Source organism: Sus scrofa, chromosome 9 (assembly GCF_054392235.1).
Source record: "Sus scrofa isolate SSC_HxYL_T2T_F1_AM1 chromosome 9, Sscrofa_HxYL_maternal_Yorkshire_Landrace_v2.0, whole genome shotgun sequence".
Lineage (NCBI taxonomy): Eukaryota > Metazoa > Chordata > Mammalia > Artiodactyla > Suidae > Sus > Sus scrofa.
Genome location: NC_139391.1, coordinates 42,754,825 through 42,774,864, shown reverse-complemented (window position 1 = coordinate 42,774,864; position 20,040 = coordinate 42,754,825). Strand labels below are relative to the sequence as shown.

The window sequence follows — 20,040 nt, the reverse complement described above, 5'->3', positions numbered from 1 at the left end:
TGAGCTCTGCCTTGTTGAAATGACTCGCAAGCCACCGAGGCTGCTGCCTCTGCAGTAGGGCAGCGCCCTGGGCTGCGGACGGAGACGCCTCTCCACCGCGTTTCAAGTCGAGCTTATTAGCCGTGTGGCTGGAGGGGCCCGCACATCACGGAGCGGGCTAATTGGCTGCCCTGCACTCTGCCTCCCACCCATCTCCATTCTCCAATTAAGCGCCCATCATCCTGTTGTCCTGGGCGACCCGCTGCTGCCTCGGATTTGGCACTTCTGTGGGTTTGCATTGGGGATTTTTGGGGGGGGCGGGGGGAGAGGTCGTCCTTTCAAAGGTAACTTCATGAAACACTTTAAAGACTTCATCTTTTAATTTAAACTCTTTTAATTAAAGTACTTTTCATGGACCCCTCAGTCACGAGTTATTTCCCCACATCCTTCAGTACTTAATCTCAGAGCAGAATTGGAAATATCGATAGAAAGTGTAAATCATATGCCCTCCTGCTGAAAGCGTTGTATCAGGTTTCGGCTCAAAAGAGCACCATTACCTTTAGCTGTCACGGATCTGTACACTTGATCGATAAACTTCAAATATTATTAGAGGTGGAGGCTTCAGAGATTTGCTCTGTTCTTTGGAGAGAGACAGAGATAAATCTTTCTTAAAAATTGACTTGAATTTGCACTCTCCGTCTTCCTGGTGAAATGCATTTCTCTTCGGCGTCCAGCAACTGCTACGGGGACAGATTTATAGGCCATGTGCTTCTTGTACTGAAAGATTTAAATGGTAAATCCTTCACATATGACTTCACAAATCATGTAAAGTTAAAAGATTTTTACCGTTTCTGTTGCTGCTGTGCTTAAATTGTAAGGTACAGCTAGTAAATCATTTTAATGGAGGTGTCGTACTTGACTCAATAAAAAAAAAGACAATGGTTTAGCTTCCACTCCAAAATGTTAATGTATTAATCAACGGGAGAATAATTGTTTTTTACTACATTATAAATCTCGGATGCCATTAGGATTTCAGCGAGGGGTGATGTAGCCACATTCCTAAATTAAAATTGTTTACACTGCCATACATCCATTCTGCATGGCCATAGCTCATTCGGGGTTCATTTTGGAGTTGTTCCCCAGCCAAACATGTCATTCCTCAGTCGAAAGAAGACATCCTGAGGGAGTGATGCTTATAAAGGAAAATTAATTGCATCGCAAAGTGTTAAATAAATAAAATAAAAACCGTCGGTGGCAATGGACAATTATTCCTTGCTGTCTCTTTTGAAATAGGTTTTTAGGTTTTAGACAGAGGCTTACTCGCTCATCCATCCTAAATGTAGCAGGCATGTCACTTGTCACTAGCCTTCTAATCCTTGTTTTATCCCTAGGCAGCTGTGGGTTTTGAGCTCCTTACTTTGCCCATGCAAATGCCTAGCCAGGAGTAAGTCACCGGGCATCTCTGGAAAGGTGCTCCAGCCTCCCCTCCACAGTGCCCGTTACTGCCTGAAGGTGCCTTCCCGAGTGCCCTTAAATTCGTAGGTCGACCTTCTCGCTAGGATCTGCCACTGAATATAGATAGAGCGGACGCCAAGACCAGGTCAGGCCTGGGACAGATTCCGTTCCTCCTCTCCCCGCTCCCTAAGCGTGCTCCACGTGTGATAGCACACGATGCCGCTTCGAATGAAGTTGCCTTGAGGGGAGAGCAGATCGATTCGGCACTGGACAGGTCAGTCTGTCCCCTGGATGGAACTTGATCCATCTTGAGTGTTCTCTCCGACTCCTCCAGTAAAAACGAAGGTGACCACTGACCCTGGAGGCAGCGTCGCCAGGGCTTCTGGTGTCTCGTGATATGCTCTACATCCCTGTTCCTCTTCTGATTCCAACAGATTCTCGAGCAGGTGAAGAAGGCTCCATCAGGGCGGTGGATCACGCCGTGATTGGCGGCGTCGTGGCGGTGGTGGTGTTTGCCATGCTGTGTTTGCTCATCATCCTGGGGCGCTATTTTGCCAGACATAAAGGTAAGCCAGGCACTTGGGCAGACAGGAGGCCTCGTGTCACCACGGCACCTGCCTTTGGGGCACTTTGCAAGGTTGTCCTTGATAGGCAGCTTGGTTTATGTGGCTACACGGCCTCTTTGATTCTTGAAATGGAGCGAGAAGAAAACAGAAATCTTAGCAGCTGCTGATTAAGGCTCTGAGAGTTGATGAGTAGCACGTCTTGATTTGGATTTTTCTCTAAATAGAAAGCTTTATAGGTTTGTTATTCTACAATCCATAATTGGAGATAGAGGAAAAATTGTTAAGGGGCTGGCATGTGAGGAGTGGCGTGAACCCCCAAACAACAAACAGGGAAAAAGCACCCCAGAATCTTCTGCTTTTTGGGAAGCAGGTGGACGAGCTTTGCTCCCTGGCCCCCTGCTCCGGCTAAGCTGGTCACAGCGGCTAGAATACTTCCTTGGTTTGATGTGCCTTAAAAGCCACATAAATATGTATTTTTAAAATTATCAGTGCAATTGATTTAAATTGCCATTAATCATCACACTTAGCAACTGTGCAGTCTGGATGGGCAATCATCTTTGGCAACGCTCCTCCTCTCTGCCCCCTGCTGCTCTCAGCCTCTTCTACCCTCTTGGTAATTTATCCTTCCTTTTCTTTGTCGGCCCGTTGTCTCTCGAGGTTATTTTTCTCAAGCGCTGTGCAGTGAGCTTCCGGGCTTTCCTGTAGTATAAATTCAGGACTGTAGTATAAACTGCTTGACTGGAGAACTGGGGTTTGGGGAGCGTCCCATGAGCACAGCCGTGGAGATCCAAGGTATTCGACACTTCGGACGCTTAGCATCCGAAGTGCCTTTCCCAAGCGTTACGTGGTTCAGGGCCATCGGCACTGTGGGTCCTTCTGCCTGAGCCCAGCACTGTGTGGACCCTCTGCGCAAGCCCAGAGGTGACCTGCGTGGCCCAGAACTCCCACCCTCTTGGTATTAAGCTTGATGGAGCCAGGACGGTCAGGCCAAAGAACAGGGCTGAGGGGAACCCGGGAACGGGGCAGACCCCACAGAGGAAAGAGGGACATGAGGGCAATATCTGCCTGCCTGCCTTTGTCACTTTGAAAACTGGGAGATACAACCAATAGATCAGCCTTTCTGCTTAAGAACCTTGGAGAATACAGTACATGATGGGAGGAGGGTTATATGATTATGATGGGCAGTGTCAGCTCTACCTATATTTCATACTGAGGTGCAGTCCTTGTCTCTCTCCATGTCAACCGCTGGGACTTGCTGATAAGAGTGTCACCAACTCTGTAACGTTGTGTCTATTGTCATTATAAAGTGGCTGTGCCAATTAGCAAATCCATGAATCTGGGTCCGGGCTAGCGTTCCACTAGGAGCAAGAATCGCTCGTACCTTCAGGCAGATCCCACGCCTCGATCACAGCTGTTATAAGGTCAAATTAAGCCTCGATCTGGAACCTCCCTCTGCGATGGAAGGCGGAAGAAAACCAACCCTGCTCGTGCAAGTTCAAGCACGTGCTCCCTTACGTGGCCAGGCAACTGTGCCTCCTGAAGACAGGAGACGAGGGTTCAAAGAAATGCCTTGAGATGACAATAGAACATCAGCAGGGCCCTAATTCATTTATTGGCTAATTGCTCTTCCTCGCTTTGGTCTTTAACCATGTACGTGCACCTCTCTGGCCATTGGTCCTGGGCGTTTACTGTTGATGCGTTAGTCAGCAGCTCTCCAGCTTTCTGCATTTTTAGCTCCCACTCACGTCTTCTTCTGCTGACATCCTCTGATCATAATCACTGCTCTAATGTCTCATTTGCTGAATTATATCGCAGCGGTTCAGTTGGAGTGGTGCCTTTGGAACCCCCGGATCCCCATTTGTCTCACCCACCTCGCTCTCTTCTTCCGATTGTTTTTTCCCCTCTGCTGCCTGCACACCACTTCGGCTGATGATGGCCATAAAGCAAGTTGCCATCTCTGTACCACTTTACACAGAGGGGCCATCAGACAGTCACGGTGCTTTACCCCTTCATCTTTCAGGTACATACTTCACTCATGAAGCCAAAGGAGCCGATGATGCAGCAGACGCAGACACAGCTATAATCAATGCAGAAGGAGGACAGAACAACTCTGAAGAAAAGAAAGAGTACTTCATCTAGATCAGCCTTTTTGTTTCCATGAGGTGTCCAACTGGCCCTATTTAGATGATAAAGAGACAGTGATATTGGAACTTGCGAGAAATTCGTGTGTTTTTTTATGAATGGGTGGAAAGGTGCGAGACTGGAAGGCTTGGGATTTGCTGTGTAAAAACAAACAAAGAAGAAATGTTCTTTTGAAAAGTACACTCTGCTGTTTGACACCTCTTTTTGTTTGTTTGGTTGGTTGGTTTTTACATTTTGATTTCTTCCTACCAAGTCAAACTTGGACGCTTGGATTTAGTTTGGATAGATTGCAGAAAATTCTGTGCCTTGTTTTTTTCGTTTGTTTGTTGCATTCCTTTTCTCCCCCCTTCCTTTGTGCGCAGTTATTTTTCCCCGAAAATTTTTGGATTTTTTTTTCTTCCCCCCAAATCTCCCATTTTGGAATTTGCCTGCTGGGATTCCTTAGAACCTTCCCCCCTCCTCTTCGTTTGTTCTTGTTGTTCCTTTCCTTTGTTTATTTTTTGAAGGAACTGCTTTCTGTTCAAAATTCAGTTTCATAAAAGGAGAACCAGCACAGTTTAGATTTCATAGTTCAGAATTTAGTGTATCCATAATGCATTCTTCTCTGTTGTCGTAAAGATTTGGGTGAACCAACAATGAGAACTCTTTGCTGCTGCCCATGTTTCAAGTACGTAGAGCAGTGAAGACTAGAAAACGTAGACTGTGATTCAGAAACTGTTCTGTTTGCTGTGGAACTACATTACTGTACAGGGTTATCTGCAAGTGAGGTGTATCATAATGAGATTGAATCTGTCTTTAATTCTGTATCTGTAGACGGCTCAGCATAGATACCCCACGCTGTCCAGAAAGGTTTGGGCCGGAAAGGGCTCCTCCTTTTTCAGTGCCCTAAACAGACCTGACAGGTGAGGTCTGTTCCTTTTATACAAGTGGACGAATTTGAGTTGCCACAGGAGGGGAAGTCGGGGTGGGGGGGAGACAGTTCTGCTCCGGTTATTTCTGTTCCAAATGGTTCCATCCACCTTTCCCAATCGGCCTTACTTCTCACTCATTTGTAGGAAAAAGCAAGTCCGTGTGGTGCGCGCATGACTGAATGGGACAGGGTTTTTTGGTTTTCTTTTTTTTTTTTCTTCTTCCCTTTGTGCTTAGTTAGGAAGGCAGTAGGATGTGGCCTGCATGTACTGTATATTACAGATATTTGTCATGCTGGGATTTCCAACTCGAATCCGTGTGAAACTTTTCATTCCTTCAGATTTGGCTTGACAAAGGCAGGAGGTACAAAAGAAGGGCCGGTATTGTTCTCAAACTGGTCTGCCGTCGATCTCAGTTCTCGAAAGGTCAGCGCAGGGGTGGAAACGCAGCATGTAGGGATTTTTTCAGTTACTTAATCAAAACTCAAATGTGAGTGTTTTTATCTTTTTACCTTTCATACACTAGCCTTGGCCTCTTTCCTCAGCCTTAAGAACCATCTGCCAAAAAATTACTGATCCTCGCATGATGGCAGCCATAGTGCAAAGCTACTAAAATAAGTTACCTGGAACCTATCTTAGCGAAGGGGAGCCGATGGGGAGCCTTGGGAGACCGTAGAGGCGTCAAGTTACCATTTGCATTTTTTTTAAAGAAATGTGGGGGTTTTCCCTGTCACGTCTAGGAAATCTAGAAGTAGTCCCAAAGGACCAAAACGAAACTCTTACCATGTGTTTTGGTAAGGCTCCAGACTCCAGAATACAGTCCCTATGGAAAGATGGCATCAAAAAAGATAGATCTATATATATATAAATATATATTATATAACATTTTCAGTGAGTAATTTTGGATTTTGCAAGGTGCATTTTTACTATTGTTACATTATGTGGAAAACTTAACGCTGATTTATTTAAGGGGAAAAAAAAGTGTCGACTCTTTGTTATTTGAAAGTGTGTTTATTTTTCTTGTCTTTGTTTTAACCTTTGATAGAACCATTGCAATATGGGGGCCTTTTGGGAACGGACTGGTATGTAAAAGAAAATCCATATTGAGCAGCATTTTGTTCCCCCCTCTCCTATCCCTAGGCACTTCACCAAGACAAAAAGCCACAATGAACATCCCCTTTTCAATGAATTTTATAACGTGCAGCTCTATTCCGAGCCCTTAGCACCCATTCTGACCATAGTATAAGCATATCCGAGGGTGAGAACCATTCAGCATGTCGTTGAGGGGTTTTTTTCAGTTGTTCTTTTTAGGAAAAAAAAAAAAAAAAACCAAAAAACAAAAAACAAACAAACAAACAAAAAAAAAAACAACAAAAAACAAAAACAAACAAAAAAAAAAAACCCACCTACCATTGCTCACAGAATTGGCATCTCATTTTGGGGACCTCCCATCTTTCCGTTTTGAAAAGTGTACAGTAGTGCAGTGTTCCTGACGTGACTCTATGGCTTACAATGTCGACATGTCTCAGGTTCATGTGTTTTGATTGGTGTTTTCCGTCTCAGGTAGATTGCAAAGTGTAGGCCCCACACATTGGAAAAATAATAATAATAATAAAACAGCAAAAACAGGAAATTATGGATTTTAGTTGTATATTGGTTTTATGTATTTTTTCTTAAGTATACAGTGCACTGTTTGAAATGTATTGTTGAGTATTACTTTGTACAGGTTGATCACTTTTTTTAGAGTGAAGAAAGAACAAACTTGTTTTTTGTGTTTTTTAAAGGAATATAAAATAATGAAGGATGTATAATTGATGCCAAATAAGCTTGTTCTTTAGTCACACCGACGTCTGACTTTTCCCTTTAGGCCAGTTCTGTTTTTAAGGTGTACATGAACAATGTTACAGTGTAAGAAGCTCCATATCCATATGTTCCCATTCGCATTTTGTATTGGTTCATGTATACCATTTTTACAAAAAAAAAAGAAAAAAAAAGAAGTACTATAAAATATCTGTCTTCTTAATAAAAAAAAAATTAATGTTACAAAGTGATCCTTTCATCTCATTATGGACTTCTTACGGACGTCTCGGCGTGGGCAACACGGGCCCCCGGTCCAGCTTCCTTCCTTAGGACCTTGGCAGGGCCAGGAGCAAGGGCAGTAGATGCTAGGAGGTGCTGGCGGCCGGGCTTCTCTGAACCACCTTCTCTCCCCGTCCGCTCAGGCTTCTGCCCTTGTTCTCTCCTCCCCTCTCAATGGACAGGTGGACCAGGTGCTCTGACGTCGCGGACTCAGCGATTTGTGCAGGTGCGCAGGCTGCAGCAGCGGGCTGGCCGGGACTGGCCCCTCCTGTGGATCCTCAAGCCCCTATTTCCACTTTCCACCCACCACCCCCACCCACTTCCTGTGTTGGCTGCTCCACCTGTCTCTTCCTTCGGGATTTCGTGTCTTAACAATTCGTCCTTCCTTCTTCATTTCAAAGTTCTCTCTCCTTTAACCCAAAGGCTTGATCTGCAAGAGGATGAGCCTGGCCACCCCCGGAAAACCATTTCCACTTACGGATTAGGCTGCTGGGGCTTCCGGGCCTGGGCTTCCAGCAGGATCCGTCCTGTTGCCCTCCCCCTTGCCTTGCAGGCCGAGGCGAGCAGTGACTACCCTTCATGGCGACTGAGCTTTCAAATGCACAGACCGTGTGCGAGCCACTGTGATTGGTCCTTTCCCACCACTCATCCAGCTGTGTCTGAGCTCCCCTTTTCTCTCCCCGACAGGTAATGGGAAATGCTCAGCAATGGGAAAAAAGGTAAGCTCCAGAAAAACCAAAGGCTGCATACCTCATTTCAGCCTCTTCCATTCTGGCCTGGCCTCTCACCTGTCTCTGTAAAACTCAGCTAGTCAGATATGCAGTTATTGAGCACCTGCTGTTATGTTCAGCATTGTGAGAAACAGGGGGAAGCATTAAGATCATCACAGGGTATTAGTTACACCCACATAAAAAGAGGAAATAGGAGTTCCCCTTGTGGCTCAGTTGTTAAGGCGCCCGACTAGCATCCATGAAGATGCGGGTTTGATCCCTGGCCTTGCTCAGTGGGTTAAGGATCCGGTGTTGCCGTGAGCTCTGGTGTAGGTCGCAGACGCGGCTCGGATCTGGCATTGCTGTGGCTCTGGTGTAGGCCGGTGGCTACAGCTCCATCCGATTCGACCCCTAGCCTGAGAACCTCCATATGCTGTGGGTGTGGCCCTAAAAAGATAATAAATAAATAAATAAATAAATTGAAATAAAATAAAAACAGGAAATAGCTCCCAGCCATGGGGCCCATGCCATATATGTTTAAGGAGCCCAGAGAATGCAGAGGATGTTTTGGGGGAGGGAAATGGGTGAAGGCTGGAGAGTCAGGACAGCTTCCTGGAGAAGCTGAGACTCTGGCTGGACCTTAAAAGTTTGGCTGGGTGGAAAACAAGTGTGAGTCAGAGGTGCGGAGGGCCCTAAGTCTAGCCAGCCCGCTGATCTGTACAGAAAGAAAGCAAAATCAGGCAGGACGTGGAGGGTGGGGTCCGTCCTATGGCTGATCTCAAAGTCCAGACAGGAGTCAAGGTTTCAGGGGCCTCTCCCAGCCTCTGCCCCAGGACAGGGGGCGGTGGGGAGCCCAGATGCATCATAGCTCTGTGAAAAGACCGCTACCGGGGACAGAGGATAGAGGTCAAGAGTACGTGCTAAGAGACCGGCTGGGTTCCAGTCCCTGATCCTCCGCTTGTCCGCCACGAAACCTCAGGCAAGTTCCCCAGCTGACCTGGCCTTGGTCCCCTGCTCTGTAAGGAAGGGGTCACCATGTCAGGAGGGAGACGTGAGACAAGCAGTAAGCCAATAACACCCCAGACGCACAGTAAGAACTGGTTATGTGTCCGTCGTAGTGGAGGACAGAGGTAAATGGTTAAAAAGACAGAAGGTCACCCGGGGTTCCTCCTCAAGCGCAGGGAGTGATCTGGGCCCCCATCCGAGTGGACATTTCATGCCCCTGTGAAGCTTGGACGGTTTAAGGACCCCTTTCTCATCCCCACTCATTAGGGGAGTTACTGCAGGCCACGCAGCACGTGGTATATTGAGTATCCCCACCCCTCCCCCCCTGTCTGTAGCATGAGGCTCCTGATTCAGCTGCGACCTGCCAAGAAGGGGGACCCAGGACGTTCACTGAATGTGTGCGCTTGAGTCCCACAGGGCACGCAAAGGAGAAGGCGCCAGGAGCAGTCCATTGTCAGCAGGAGCTTGATAAGGTGCTCCGTCCTTCATTTGGGGTGGGAGGGAAATGGGCCTCATTTCCTCCAGAGAGTTTCCACACACTGCTTGGCCTGCTTGCATTCTCCGAATACATCAACTGGAACCCCGAGGTGCTGTGCGGGTGCTAATTGGTGCAATCTTTCACTGTCCTCTGTCTACTTGAGATGTAATTCTTGTACTGCCGTGGACCGAACTCCATGGAGAAATGTTCCTTTGAGTCTGTCATCCAAAACCTTAAAAAGCAACCAGGCAGTCACTGTGCTCCAGGTAGAAGGACTCTGCTTAAGTGAAGGCATTTTTGTTTCACTGTGAAATGATGCCCGAGACCCTTTTTACACGCATGCCTTTTTGCCAGGAGGCCAAGTACACGGCCTTTAGTCATGAGGAACTGGCAGCCACATTCCTTCAGAGTGAAATTAGTATCCACGGCCACACATGGATAGTTCGGAATTATTTCCAAAAGGAAGCACTTGGATGTCCGGACACTGTACAGGAGAAGGAAGGAGACTCTCGGCCATCATCCAAAACATTTCGTGGGCCCATATTTTGAAGTCAGTCGTAGGCACGTGGTAGGCACTGAGCAAGTACTAAATCACCACAGGGAGACTAGCCAAGCATCTGGTTGCCCGCATCTCCCTTTATACGTAGTCTGACAGGTCGCCAATTCTGTATTTCAACCTTGACATTTATAAGTCCATCCTCAATAGAGGTAGCTTTCAGGTTGGCCTTGAAGAAATGAGCCAGCCAGCCCTGGGTTTAGTGCTATTAGACCCATTATTCTCAAGGGCCTGCCAGGACAGAATATCTGTTCTTCCCTACAGGGAATGACATTGTTGGTAATGGCTAAGCAAAGCCTCATCATTGCCCACATATATTGTGAGGGGACTTCAGAATGAAGTATAGCATGTTAGAAAATTTCAAGCCATATTCCTTCCCTTATGTGCATTCATCTCAAAATTGTCAACTGTGCCTCCAATAAGAGCCTCAATACTCAGCCCATATGACCCCCACCCCGCTTTATTACACGGGCCAGCAAGAGGGCATTAGGTGCAAGGATAATGTGAGTACCCCAAAACTGAGACTTGAAAGCAAGAATTTTCTGTTTTCAAGTCTTCTAGTGCTCAGCTTCGAGGCTCTTCTGTACCCAGGAGACTGTATTAGTTTTATTTTTTTTTCTTTTTAAATATTTTTTTTTTATTTTCCCACTGTACAGCAAGGGGGTCAGGTTATCCTTACATGTATACATTACAATTACATTTTTCCCCCACCCTTTCTTCTGTTGCAACATGAGTATCTAGACATAGTTCTCAATGCTATTCAGCAGGATTGTATTAGTTTTAGATACGTGGTTTTATTGTTCCTGCCAAAGTGAACATAAAACATAAAACGTCTACTGCCCCTGGTGGTCAGTGCAGGAAATGCCTCTCAGGCCTCGCATATTTAAATAGGGAATTAATTCCAGCAAGGAACCAGACTCAAAGTTACTGCTTTTTCTCTTCACACACACACACACACACACACACACACACACACACACACACCCTCGACTCCCATTTTACTCCCTCCTAATCCTTGGAGGTGTTGAGCTGTGGGTGGTGATTCCAGAGAAAGTAACCAGGACCACCGTGGGTCAAATCAACGCAGGACTTCAGCTGCCCTCCAAAGGCGCCCTGCTCACAATCATATTTCAGACATGATCGCCTTAAATCTTCCCTAAGTGCTATCTTCTCAGGTTAATTAATCACCAGGCTTAAACTTGCTGTTACCAGCAGGAAGTCCATCCTGAAGTCAGCAATGTTACGATTGCATCTTCTAATACTGTTTATCCTGCATTAGTGTTTACTTAGGGGGAAAATTGATCCGTAATTGATATTTCAGTCTTCCAGAGCTGGTGTTGGAAGAGCCTAATGCAAGCCTTTAATAGCAAGCAAATATTTAAATCCCTTAATGGTTGCTGAATATTGAAATGTGTGACTTTATTACTCTTTTTGGTTTGTTTTCTCTGTAGTTGTGTATTTCATCGTTTAATCTTGCAACGGATGCTGGCAGGCTCGAGTCTAGCTCATCCACCAAAGCTGTTTGCCCAGACACAGCAGCCCTGATTAAAAAGTATTGCTATGGAAGGAAGTCTTCTGCACGAATCAGTCTCTGTTAGCTAGTGACGAAATTACTATCCATCTCTCTCTCTCTCTCTCTCTCTTTCTCTCCCTCTCTCTAGGCCTGTTTTCCCTAACCTCCTCTCCCAGAATAAAGTGATGGGGGCAGCTATAGTGGTGCAATTAGGAGCATGAATCTTTTATCGTTTGGACAAGGAAGGGAAAATGCCATTACTGTCAACCGAAATGTCCTACTTGGGGTTTTTGCTCCTACTTTCCTGCCAAAGCCCATTGCTGCTGCTGAAAGTGTATCACATTCACAGCTGTTCTTGATGGCTTGATTCTTAACGCAGCCAGAAATGTAGCCCGGGAGATGCTTAAGACAGTTTATGGAAAATAATAGATTTCCTTGCAGAGACACCAATGCAACAAGAAGGGTCTTGAGCCACGCTTAGACCCAGCCAAGATCACCAATTTTCTCCCCCTCTGGCTTCAGTTACAGAGGCTATTGCTTAAAAACAAAACCAAACCAAAACCAGGCCCTCTTGAATCCTCTGTGTTTTCCCGGTTGGTTTCTATCAGCACCCACAAGTCTCTGGCTACGGCAGCCTCTGTCTCACCACTCACCTCCAGCAGCCGTGAGAACTGACCAGAATCAGCGCCTGCAGAAGTGGAACGGAAAAGATGCTGCAGAGCGGAGAAGAAGGACTCCCGGGAGAGCCAGCCGCTGAGAGCTGAGACTGGGTCCACCAGCTGGGGCGCCAGAGACAGAGGTGCCCATGTTGAAGGCCACTGCTACTGTCCTAGCACAAAGGTGGGGGTCCTTCCCTGGGTGGCATCTCCGCGTGGCCACCAGGAAGGCCACGACGTGGTGTGGGTAGTTCCGTGAGTTTCAGCCATCCAGCCCCATCCCCACGCGGCCTCCCAGACCCAGCCCTTAGTGAGGAACCTCTGGGAAGGAAATGCCCTTGGACAGGTCAAGACGGGGTAGCTTCTCAGTCACAAAGGTCTGGAAGGCTGCAAGGATGAAACAGCCAACAGCACATCACAAGGTTGCAGCTTTCAGACTCTTTCTGCAAATGCATGTCCAAAGCCATGTGTTTCTTCGCCCCAGAGTGCCTCCCCAGTCGTGCCGGAAGGGAAGGCAGAGGCCACTGGCCAGATCTTCCCTGCCCTTCTGCCCCAGGTGCAGCCACGAACACCCCCAGCGGAGTTGCCGCCACTCCCCCGCTGTTTTCATTCTCAGCTTCTCCTAAATGGAAACCATTAATCATACTAAATTGTGCAATGATTCTGTGATAGGGAGAATGCTGATGGCAAAAATCATTCTCCTTTGTTGTGCCAGGCAGGCAAAAGGCAGACGTATTAGCTCGTTGCCCTGCCTGGCTCCTTGCAAATGCTGACCGTGTGTTTGCCCACGCAGCTGCCTCTATGCACACAGCTTATTTTAGCACCGGTCTAAGGCGTCCAACTGTTGACAGAACACAAGGCGCCCAGCCACCTCTTCCTTATTCCGAGGACCGCCAGGAAACTTGCCACACTGTGGGTGCTCCCGGAAGTCTTTCCCATCCCAAGGGCCCCAGCTCGGGGGGAGGGGGGTGGGGTGAGGCTGGAAGGGAGGCTGTGGAAGACCCTAGGGGGTCTCGGGTGGGGTGAGCTGGGGGGTGGGGGTGGTAAGCTGCGACTCTCCCACCCAACACCCACACACACCTCTGCTGGCTGGATTTCGGGGAAGAAGCCAGGTGTGGGAACCAAGGAGGCTTTTTGCCTTTCAGAATTTGATGTCTGCTTTGCTTTCGACAAGCCCCCCTTGTAAGCCACCCCTTCTGAATTAGAATCATTTTCCAAAAGCTCTTAAGCTATGATTAATGCCAGGGCTGTTTTTAACAATCATCCTGCCAGTCTTAAGCTGTAGTCATTTTCAATAATTTGGAGCGCTCAAAGGCAAGCCAGGACTTTGCTGACAACAAAACCCACAAGAACCCAGCCAGGCAGCCACAAAAGATGGAAAAGCCAAGGGACCATTTGGGCTTCGCTGGCTTTCTGCTCCCTGAGTTTCACCACTAAAAGTTTGATTGAACGCTCACAATGCATTAAGGATCCAACTGTGAACATGGCTCGGCGAGAGGGCTGCCAGCCTGGCTTTTGTGGGAACAAATGAGCAGCATGTTTGGAGGGCTCCTGGTTTATTTATGGACACGTGTGCTTCATTCACGCCGTCCCCGAACCAGAGAACCCTCGTTTGTCTTCCCCTTGCCAACAGCGAAAACCGGGAAAGAAATGCAGTAGCTTTGCTCTGAGGCTGTTTACTTCCTGTGAATGCTGAGCAAGTCGTGGGCCAGGAGTTGGGAATCTGGCTCCATGGACGGCCCCGGCCATTTCCTCAGCCACGTGAATGAAACTAGTGTTCTCTTTTTAATCTTGGCAATTTCATGCTAGAGTATCCATCTGTTTGAAAGCCCAAACCAAAGCTGTGGCTCGCGATGTCCATGATCACAGATTTACTTAGTCTCGGCTTCAGATGGCACTTATTTCTAGCTCATTTACTTCCTCCGGTAGGAGAGGGTCAGCTCTGGGTGATGGAGTTTAACCCGGTGAATTTGGTGCAATTGATGGATATCTGTGTCGCAGTCCAGCGCTGGCAGTCACAAAGGTTCCGTTGCTGGCTGGGGAGAATACAGACTTCCAGGTATAGCTTGGAGTTTGCATTAGCCAATTTCCAATAAGCTCACTCCAACCATGAATCACAGCGGGAGCATCAGTCCAACTTTCAACACGGTCTTAGCCGTACCTGTCATGTTCCTTCTTGGTCTGATTTCAAGCTCCTTTCTTCTGAGGCCGAATGGACAGATCAGATGGGTCTCCGGGGGATGTTTCTGTCTTGGCCAGAAGTCCCCAGGGTGGACCACATAATCCACCAGTGATTCTCCACATCCCTACTCTCCCCACCTCTAAAACAGTTTTGCTGTGTTTTCCCAGCCGCTGTTCAAGGGCCCCATTGAGATATGGCACCTGCCTGAGGACCACAAGGCTTTGGGGAAATAAAGTTTCCTCCAAGCCAGCTCCTTCTCTTACATCCCCTTTCTCAGCTAAGAGCATCTTGAGTCCCTCAAACCAGAAACCTGAGAGTCATTCTTGCTTCCTCCCTCATTTCCATCTCCTGCTTCCAGCTGGTTCCCAGTTCCTGCCCACTGCCGGCTAAATACTTCTCTAACAGACCCAGCCTCGCCATTTCCACATCACTCCTCTGGTTCAGGCCCTTTATCTTCAACTGCAGGAACCCAAAGTCCTCTTCTCTGGTTCCCTGAGGCTTCACCCCCCTCGTTCCATCATCAGCTGTAACTGGAGTGAGTGGGGTTCCCCCCTGCATGGAAACCATCCTTGGTTGACCTTGGACTGGAGAATAAATTCAAACGCTCACAATCCACTCTCACTTGAGTCTGGCCTTTCTGTCCCACCCCGTGACCCTCCCCCTCCACTCACACCCCCTGCCCTTGGGGCCCCTACCTCACTTCCCCTCAAGTTCTGTTTCATGACCAGTCCCTCCTCTGTGCCTTTGAACGTTCATTTCAGGAGCAGCCTCCTCCCTTAGGTTCCTGGTCTGGGCTTGCCCAGACTCTCATGCTTACTTCAATTGGTATCCTTATCACATATCTGAACTGTGTGTTTACCTTCCTGTCTCCCTCAATAAAACAGTAAATTCCTTCAGAGTAGAGACTGTATCTGGCCCAGTTCTGTATCTCTGAAGCCAAGCACAGTATCTGGCTCTGTGCTCAATAAATTATTGAATAATCCGAGAGAGATTTTTTTTTTTTTTCATGTGTAGCTGGATAGCTCTTTCATCTGTTCTTATTTTTCCTGGAAATATCCTGGTAAGGCCTGCTTGCTTTCTCCTTTCTAACCAGCAATTCTATAGTTTCCAGAACTCCCTCTGTCTGCTTTGTAATTTTTATTTCAGTTTGGTGATCAGAATCAGTTTCTGATTCTGTTTCTTACTGTCCTTTCCAACCACCCTCCACCCCTCCAGCTCCCCCTTCTTCTAGGGAAAAAAAATGGACTGTTTTAGCCATTAAGGTCAATACGTATAGTGCCTACGTCTTATAGACATTTCAAGGCCCTGGAAAGAAAAAAATATGAACTCCTGAAGATGAAGAAGGAAAGTGTAAAATCAAAATGATTAAATGTTTCACTAAATAGCTACAAAACCATAACATTGTCAACCAGCAAACTGCAGCCGAAGGGAACTGGTAAATAATGATGAGTAAACGGTACTGAGTGTAGGACTGTAATGTATTTGACACGATGTGGGATGGAGCCTCCTTACGAGGAGGTCCAGGGGCCTGCAAAGCTTTTACAGCAGGCCCCTCTTCTGCTTTTCATTTTCTTTTTTTGGTCTCTTTTCCTCTCTCTTTCACCCCCTCTCCTGCTCTCCCTCCTCTCCTGCTCTGAATCTCTCACCCCAACCCTGGGCACAGAGAGTAGGTTCTAGAGGGAAGCAAGCAAAGAAAGGCCCCGGCTTCCACCTGTCCTGTGAGCCGTCAAGCCCTCCTGCAAGACGGACACTCTGAAGACTCTGCTGAATAGACTCAGGAGCTCAGGATGCAAAGCTGGGCTGCCCCCAATAAGCATAGAACCCTACATATATTCACTAGTGGCTCCTTTTCCTGGTTTCGGCCATGGCCATCTCTAAAGACACCTGACCTGCACATCCGGCTGCTGTGCTGTACAGCAAATTGTCAGCGTGGACACCTTGGGCTGTGCAGGGCAGGTGACCTTTCCCCCTGCTGCTGGCTCTCGGCTTTGGGGGCTTGTCTGGTGTGTAGGGGAGGCGGGTAGGCTGGTAGTGATGAGCCCTGACTCCGGGAACCGGTATTCACCAGTGCCGTTTCCAGCTGTGCCTCGGATTCAGCCCACGACCTTGGTGGGTCCTGCTTTCCATCTATAAAGAGACTTCCTTCCCCAAATGTTGCCCGTTATTTGTTTGTGAAGTCTTTTGACGTCTCAGATCCAAGGCACAGTAAAATACTGCTGTTGCTACAGTACATTTCAGACCCTCCCAATGAAACGTGTTGTCAGCTCTGAAGTGGAAAATGAAAATGCTGTAATAATTGAGGACTAATTCCACTGTGGCTTTATGGTATCCTTGCCATGCTGAGATCATCTAGCTTTTGCCCCCCCTTTTTTTTTTCTTTAAAAATAAATAAAGGCTCCTTTGTGAAGAATGGATCGCATTTAGTAAATAATTTTGACTTGTGTAATTACTTCTGTGACTTTTCTTAACAACTTGGCTTAGCCGAAGAAAGCCTCACCCCCGCCAGCTTCCGTGCCCGGTGCTCCGTTAAAGTAATTGTGCAATTAGGGAGAAGTGGCTGGAGCATCGTGGTTCTCTATATTTTAAGTTGGGAGTCTGACTTTGACTCCTCGCTGGCTGGAGTGGGTGAGCCAGCCGGTTATTAAAAAAACAATTATGCTGTTAAAAAATCAGGAGCTCCACAAGTGAAGAGCATCGATTGGCGAGAGCTGGTCAGTTATCACCAGAAGGTCCTGACAACACACTAATAGGTTTTTCTGAAGATCCAATCAAATTTTCTAGGCAGAGGCTTGAGGTGTTCCACATGGGATAATGCTTGTCCTGGCCGATATCGATTTCAGTGTGGCTCTCCCCCCTCCCCCCGATCGCTGGCTCCTACACTTCAGCTGCTGCTACCTTTTTCTTTTTTCTTTTTCTCTTTTTGTAATAAAGACTTGAGCTTGGTATTCCGTGTTAACAGTCTGATGGGGCGGGGGGGGGGGGGGGAGGCTCGAAAACCTCGTCTGCCCTTGGCGAGGGCCTCTCCGCACCATCTCCTTTGTTGCTCTATCCTTAAAGTCCATAGAGCATCCTTGCTTCTTGCTCTGCTTCTTCCTGACCTTGTGGGTTTTATTCTCACAGCAGCGCCCAGCCCGGCCAGGATGCCCTCTTAGAAGAGATTCAGTTAGAGAGCCTGCTGGGAAGGGGGGAGGAAGTGGCTTAAAGACACAGAAGTTTCCAGTCCTCCAGCCCCAAGGGAAGTGAATTGGACAAGGAAAGGATGTGGGTCTGTGCGTGTGCATGTGCGTGTGCGTGTGCGTGTGTGTGTGTGCGTGTGTAGTGGGAGGGAGGCAAGTCTCCCAGATAGAGTTGTACAGACTTGACAAGAGGGTCAGATCAAGGGGGTGCTAGGGGACAGGAATCCAGCGCAGCCTCTGCTAGTGAAGCCTGGGGACTTGATGCCCAGCTGCACCTGCTTGAGGAAGGCATGCCTTTTTCCCGGTTTACACGAAGATGTTGTCGGACCCTCTGGGAGCCTGGAGAGAGGCAGTGGGAACCCAGAGCCTCTTGGATCCGGAGCATCTCAGCCATGGTGTCACTCTCTATCTGCGCCTCGGCCACCCTCCTGAACATCCCTGGATGGCAAAGTTAGCAACACAAAGTGCTTCGTGCATCCACTCCCTGGTCTTAAGCATCCCTATCACACTCAGGGACCCCAGGGAGGCTTCCAGGGATCTTGGAAGCCTCTTCGGCCACGCAGTCCCACGCAGGCCCTCCCTGCTGGCACCGTCGCTCCAGCTCCCCCGTCCAATCTCAAAGAACATGGGTTTTATTATCAGCAGACCTGGGTTCAAATCCCAACTCCTCCACTTAATAAAAGTTGACTCTGGGCAAATCTCTGGTCTGTTTCTTCATCCTTAAAATATCCACTACACTCCGGATGGTGGGGATCGTGGCGCTAAATGCCCAGCTGCTACACAAACGCTTGGGTCAAACTTCAAGGCTCTTCCCTGGGGCTCCCCAAATCCCATCTGGAGCCCCTCAACAGACTCAGGCCAATTAGCACCTGGTTATGTGCGGACACATCTTCCTCTCATGGCTTCAAGTGTGGGTTTTGTCTCCACAGCAGGCTGTTAGTGCCCCGAGGAGCCGGGTCCCATCCCACATTGTCCTGGGTTCACTCCCCAGAGCACTTCGAGCACATGCTGACTCCTCCAGAACCCCTCGACTGCCCTGGGCCTTTATTGTGACACGGTTCTTCCTCTATCGCATCGCCCACCTAGGAAGACACTTAAATGGAATCTGTAGCTCTGGTTTAGCTCCTCCAATCACAGAATGAAGACTGTCAGAGCTGCGGCACACCTCAGAGCCCACAGTCCAATCCTCTCACTTCATACGCTCGGATGGCAGGCAGCCTGGCCAAGAAGGACCAAAGAGCAGCCACCGAGGCGTCTCGCTGCCTGTTCCCACCTCCCCTCTCTCCCAGCCAGGATTCATGAGGGAAGGGTGCCTGGCCCCTCGCCACCAGCTGCCCTCCAGGGGGTCTCAAACTGTGGGTACCGACCCTACAGCAGCGTGTCACCTGGAGCTCATTCAAAATGCAGGTTCTGGGAGTTCTCGTGGCTCAGCGGGTTAAGAACCCAATTAGTATCCATGAGGATGTGGGTTCAATCTCTGGCCTCACTCAGTGGGTTAAGGATCTGGTGTTACCACAAGTTCCAGCGTAGGCTGCAGATTCGGCTCAGGTCTGGTGTTGCTGTGGCTGTAGCACAGGCCTCAGCTGCAGCTCTGATTTCCACCCCAGCCCGGGAATTTCCACATGCCTCAGGAGCAGCCTTAAAAAGAAAACAAAAACAACAAATGCAGATTCTCAGGCCTCACCTGTATCTATTGAATTGGAAACTGGGGATGGGGCCTAGCCATCTGCATTCAAGGAGTCCTCCAGGGGGTTCTGATGCCTGCTCTAGCTTGAGAGCCCCTGGCTGCTGCAGGGGAAATTCAAACCTGTATTTGAATGCAGGTCCTACTTACTACAGAGCAGTAGCACTTTTGTTGGTAAAGCAGGAGACAGGGCTCGCCTCACCAGGCTTTCACACACACCAGCCAAGAGGACACGCCTGGCACATAGTAGGCACTGAGGAAACATTTGAACTGAATCTGAACTGCCACTTGTCTTGGGTGAGTGGCTGAATGGCTGATTGCACGGCTGATTGGAGGACATGCACCTTTCATCGCTTTCATCAGCAAAAACAAATCTATTAAGTGCCTAAATGCGTGATAGTCTGCTCTCTACACACTGCCATGAGCCTGGGAAGCTGCAGAGGAGTGCACAGACCCACAGTTTTGAACCTGGGAGGCTCATGGTCCAAAGCCAGCTCTACCCATGTGTCTCACTGCTAGATCTTGACCAACATGCACTGATTCACCCATCCATTCCTCAGATATTTGAGGTAGGGGGTTCTTATAATGTGCCAAGCAATGTAGAGCATGCTAGGCTCTAGGAAGAAAGGGAGTTGGACAAGATCCATGTGGCAGATCAAATATTCCACTTGCCCCACCATATGTCCCAGCCCTCTAGCCGGACCGACAGTGTGATGTTGAGCAGAAAGGATACACTTCCCATGAAGCTGAGGCCATGATTCCCCTGCTCACACCTGATTCTCCAGTGCCTCTTCTCCCCTGCTTCAGCCTCCAAGAAGCCTAGGTGTTGCAGATGGTACAGCCTTGAAGCCTCTGCTGTCCTGAATCCCTGAGTGACCAGGTGGAGCAGAGGCATTTGCTGACTCACCTAGGGGCATTGTAGCAGGAGAGAGAAACATGAGATTTGGGATT

General features: G+C 48.3%; 1 protein-coding gene and 1 long non-coding RNA gene across 17 annotated transcripts in view; both read left to right on the top strand.

Annotated features, from left to right (window-relative positions):
* The window catches only part of CADM1 (cell adhesion molecule 1), a 340,231-nt gene extending 333,134 nt beyond the window's left edge, over positions 1-7,097 (top strand). For all 14 annotated transcript variants that reach the window (XM_084976137.1, XM_084976133.1, XM_084976131.1 and 11 more), the window contains 2 exons: positions 1,869-2,000; positions 4,021-7,097. In XM_084976137.1, the coding sequence (XP_084832263.1) occupies positions 1,869-2,000; positions 4,021-4,139 (251 nt within the window). In that variant the 3' untranslated portion in view covers positions 4,140-7,097. The remainder of the gene's footprint in view (positions 1-1,868; positions 2,001-4,020) is intronic.
* A 714-nt stretch (positions 7,098-7,811) lies between these two features.
* Positions 7,812-17,174, top strand: LOC146399866 (uncharacterized). Of its 3 annotated transcripts, XR_014815365.1 has the most exons (3): positions 7,812-7,848; positions 9,180-9,317; positions 11,540-17,174. It is a non-coding gene; the product is annotated as an uncharacterized LOC146399866 (long non-coding RNA). The 3 variants fall into 3 exon arrangements; XR_014815363.1 differs by lacking the exon at positions 9,180-9,317 and having other exon boundaries at positions 7,815-7,848; XR_014815364.1 differs by lacking the exon at positions 9,180-9,317 and having other exon boundaries at positions 7,815-7,848; positions 11,330-17,174.
* Positions 17,175-20,040: the final 2,866 nt, after the last annotated feature.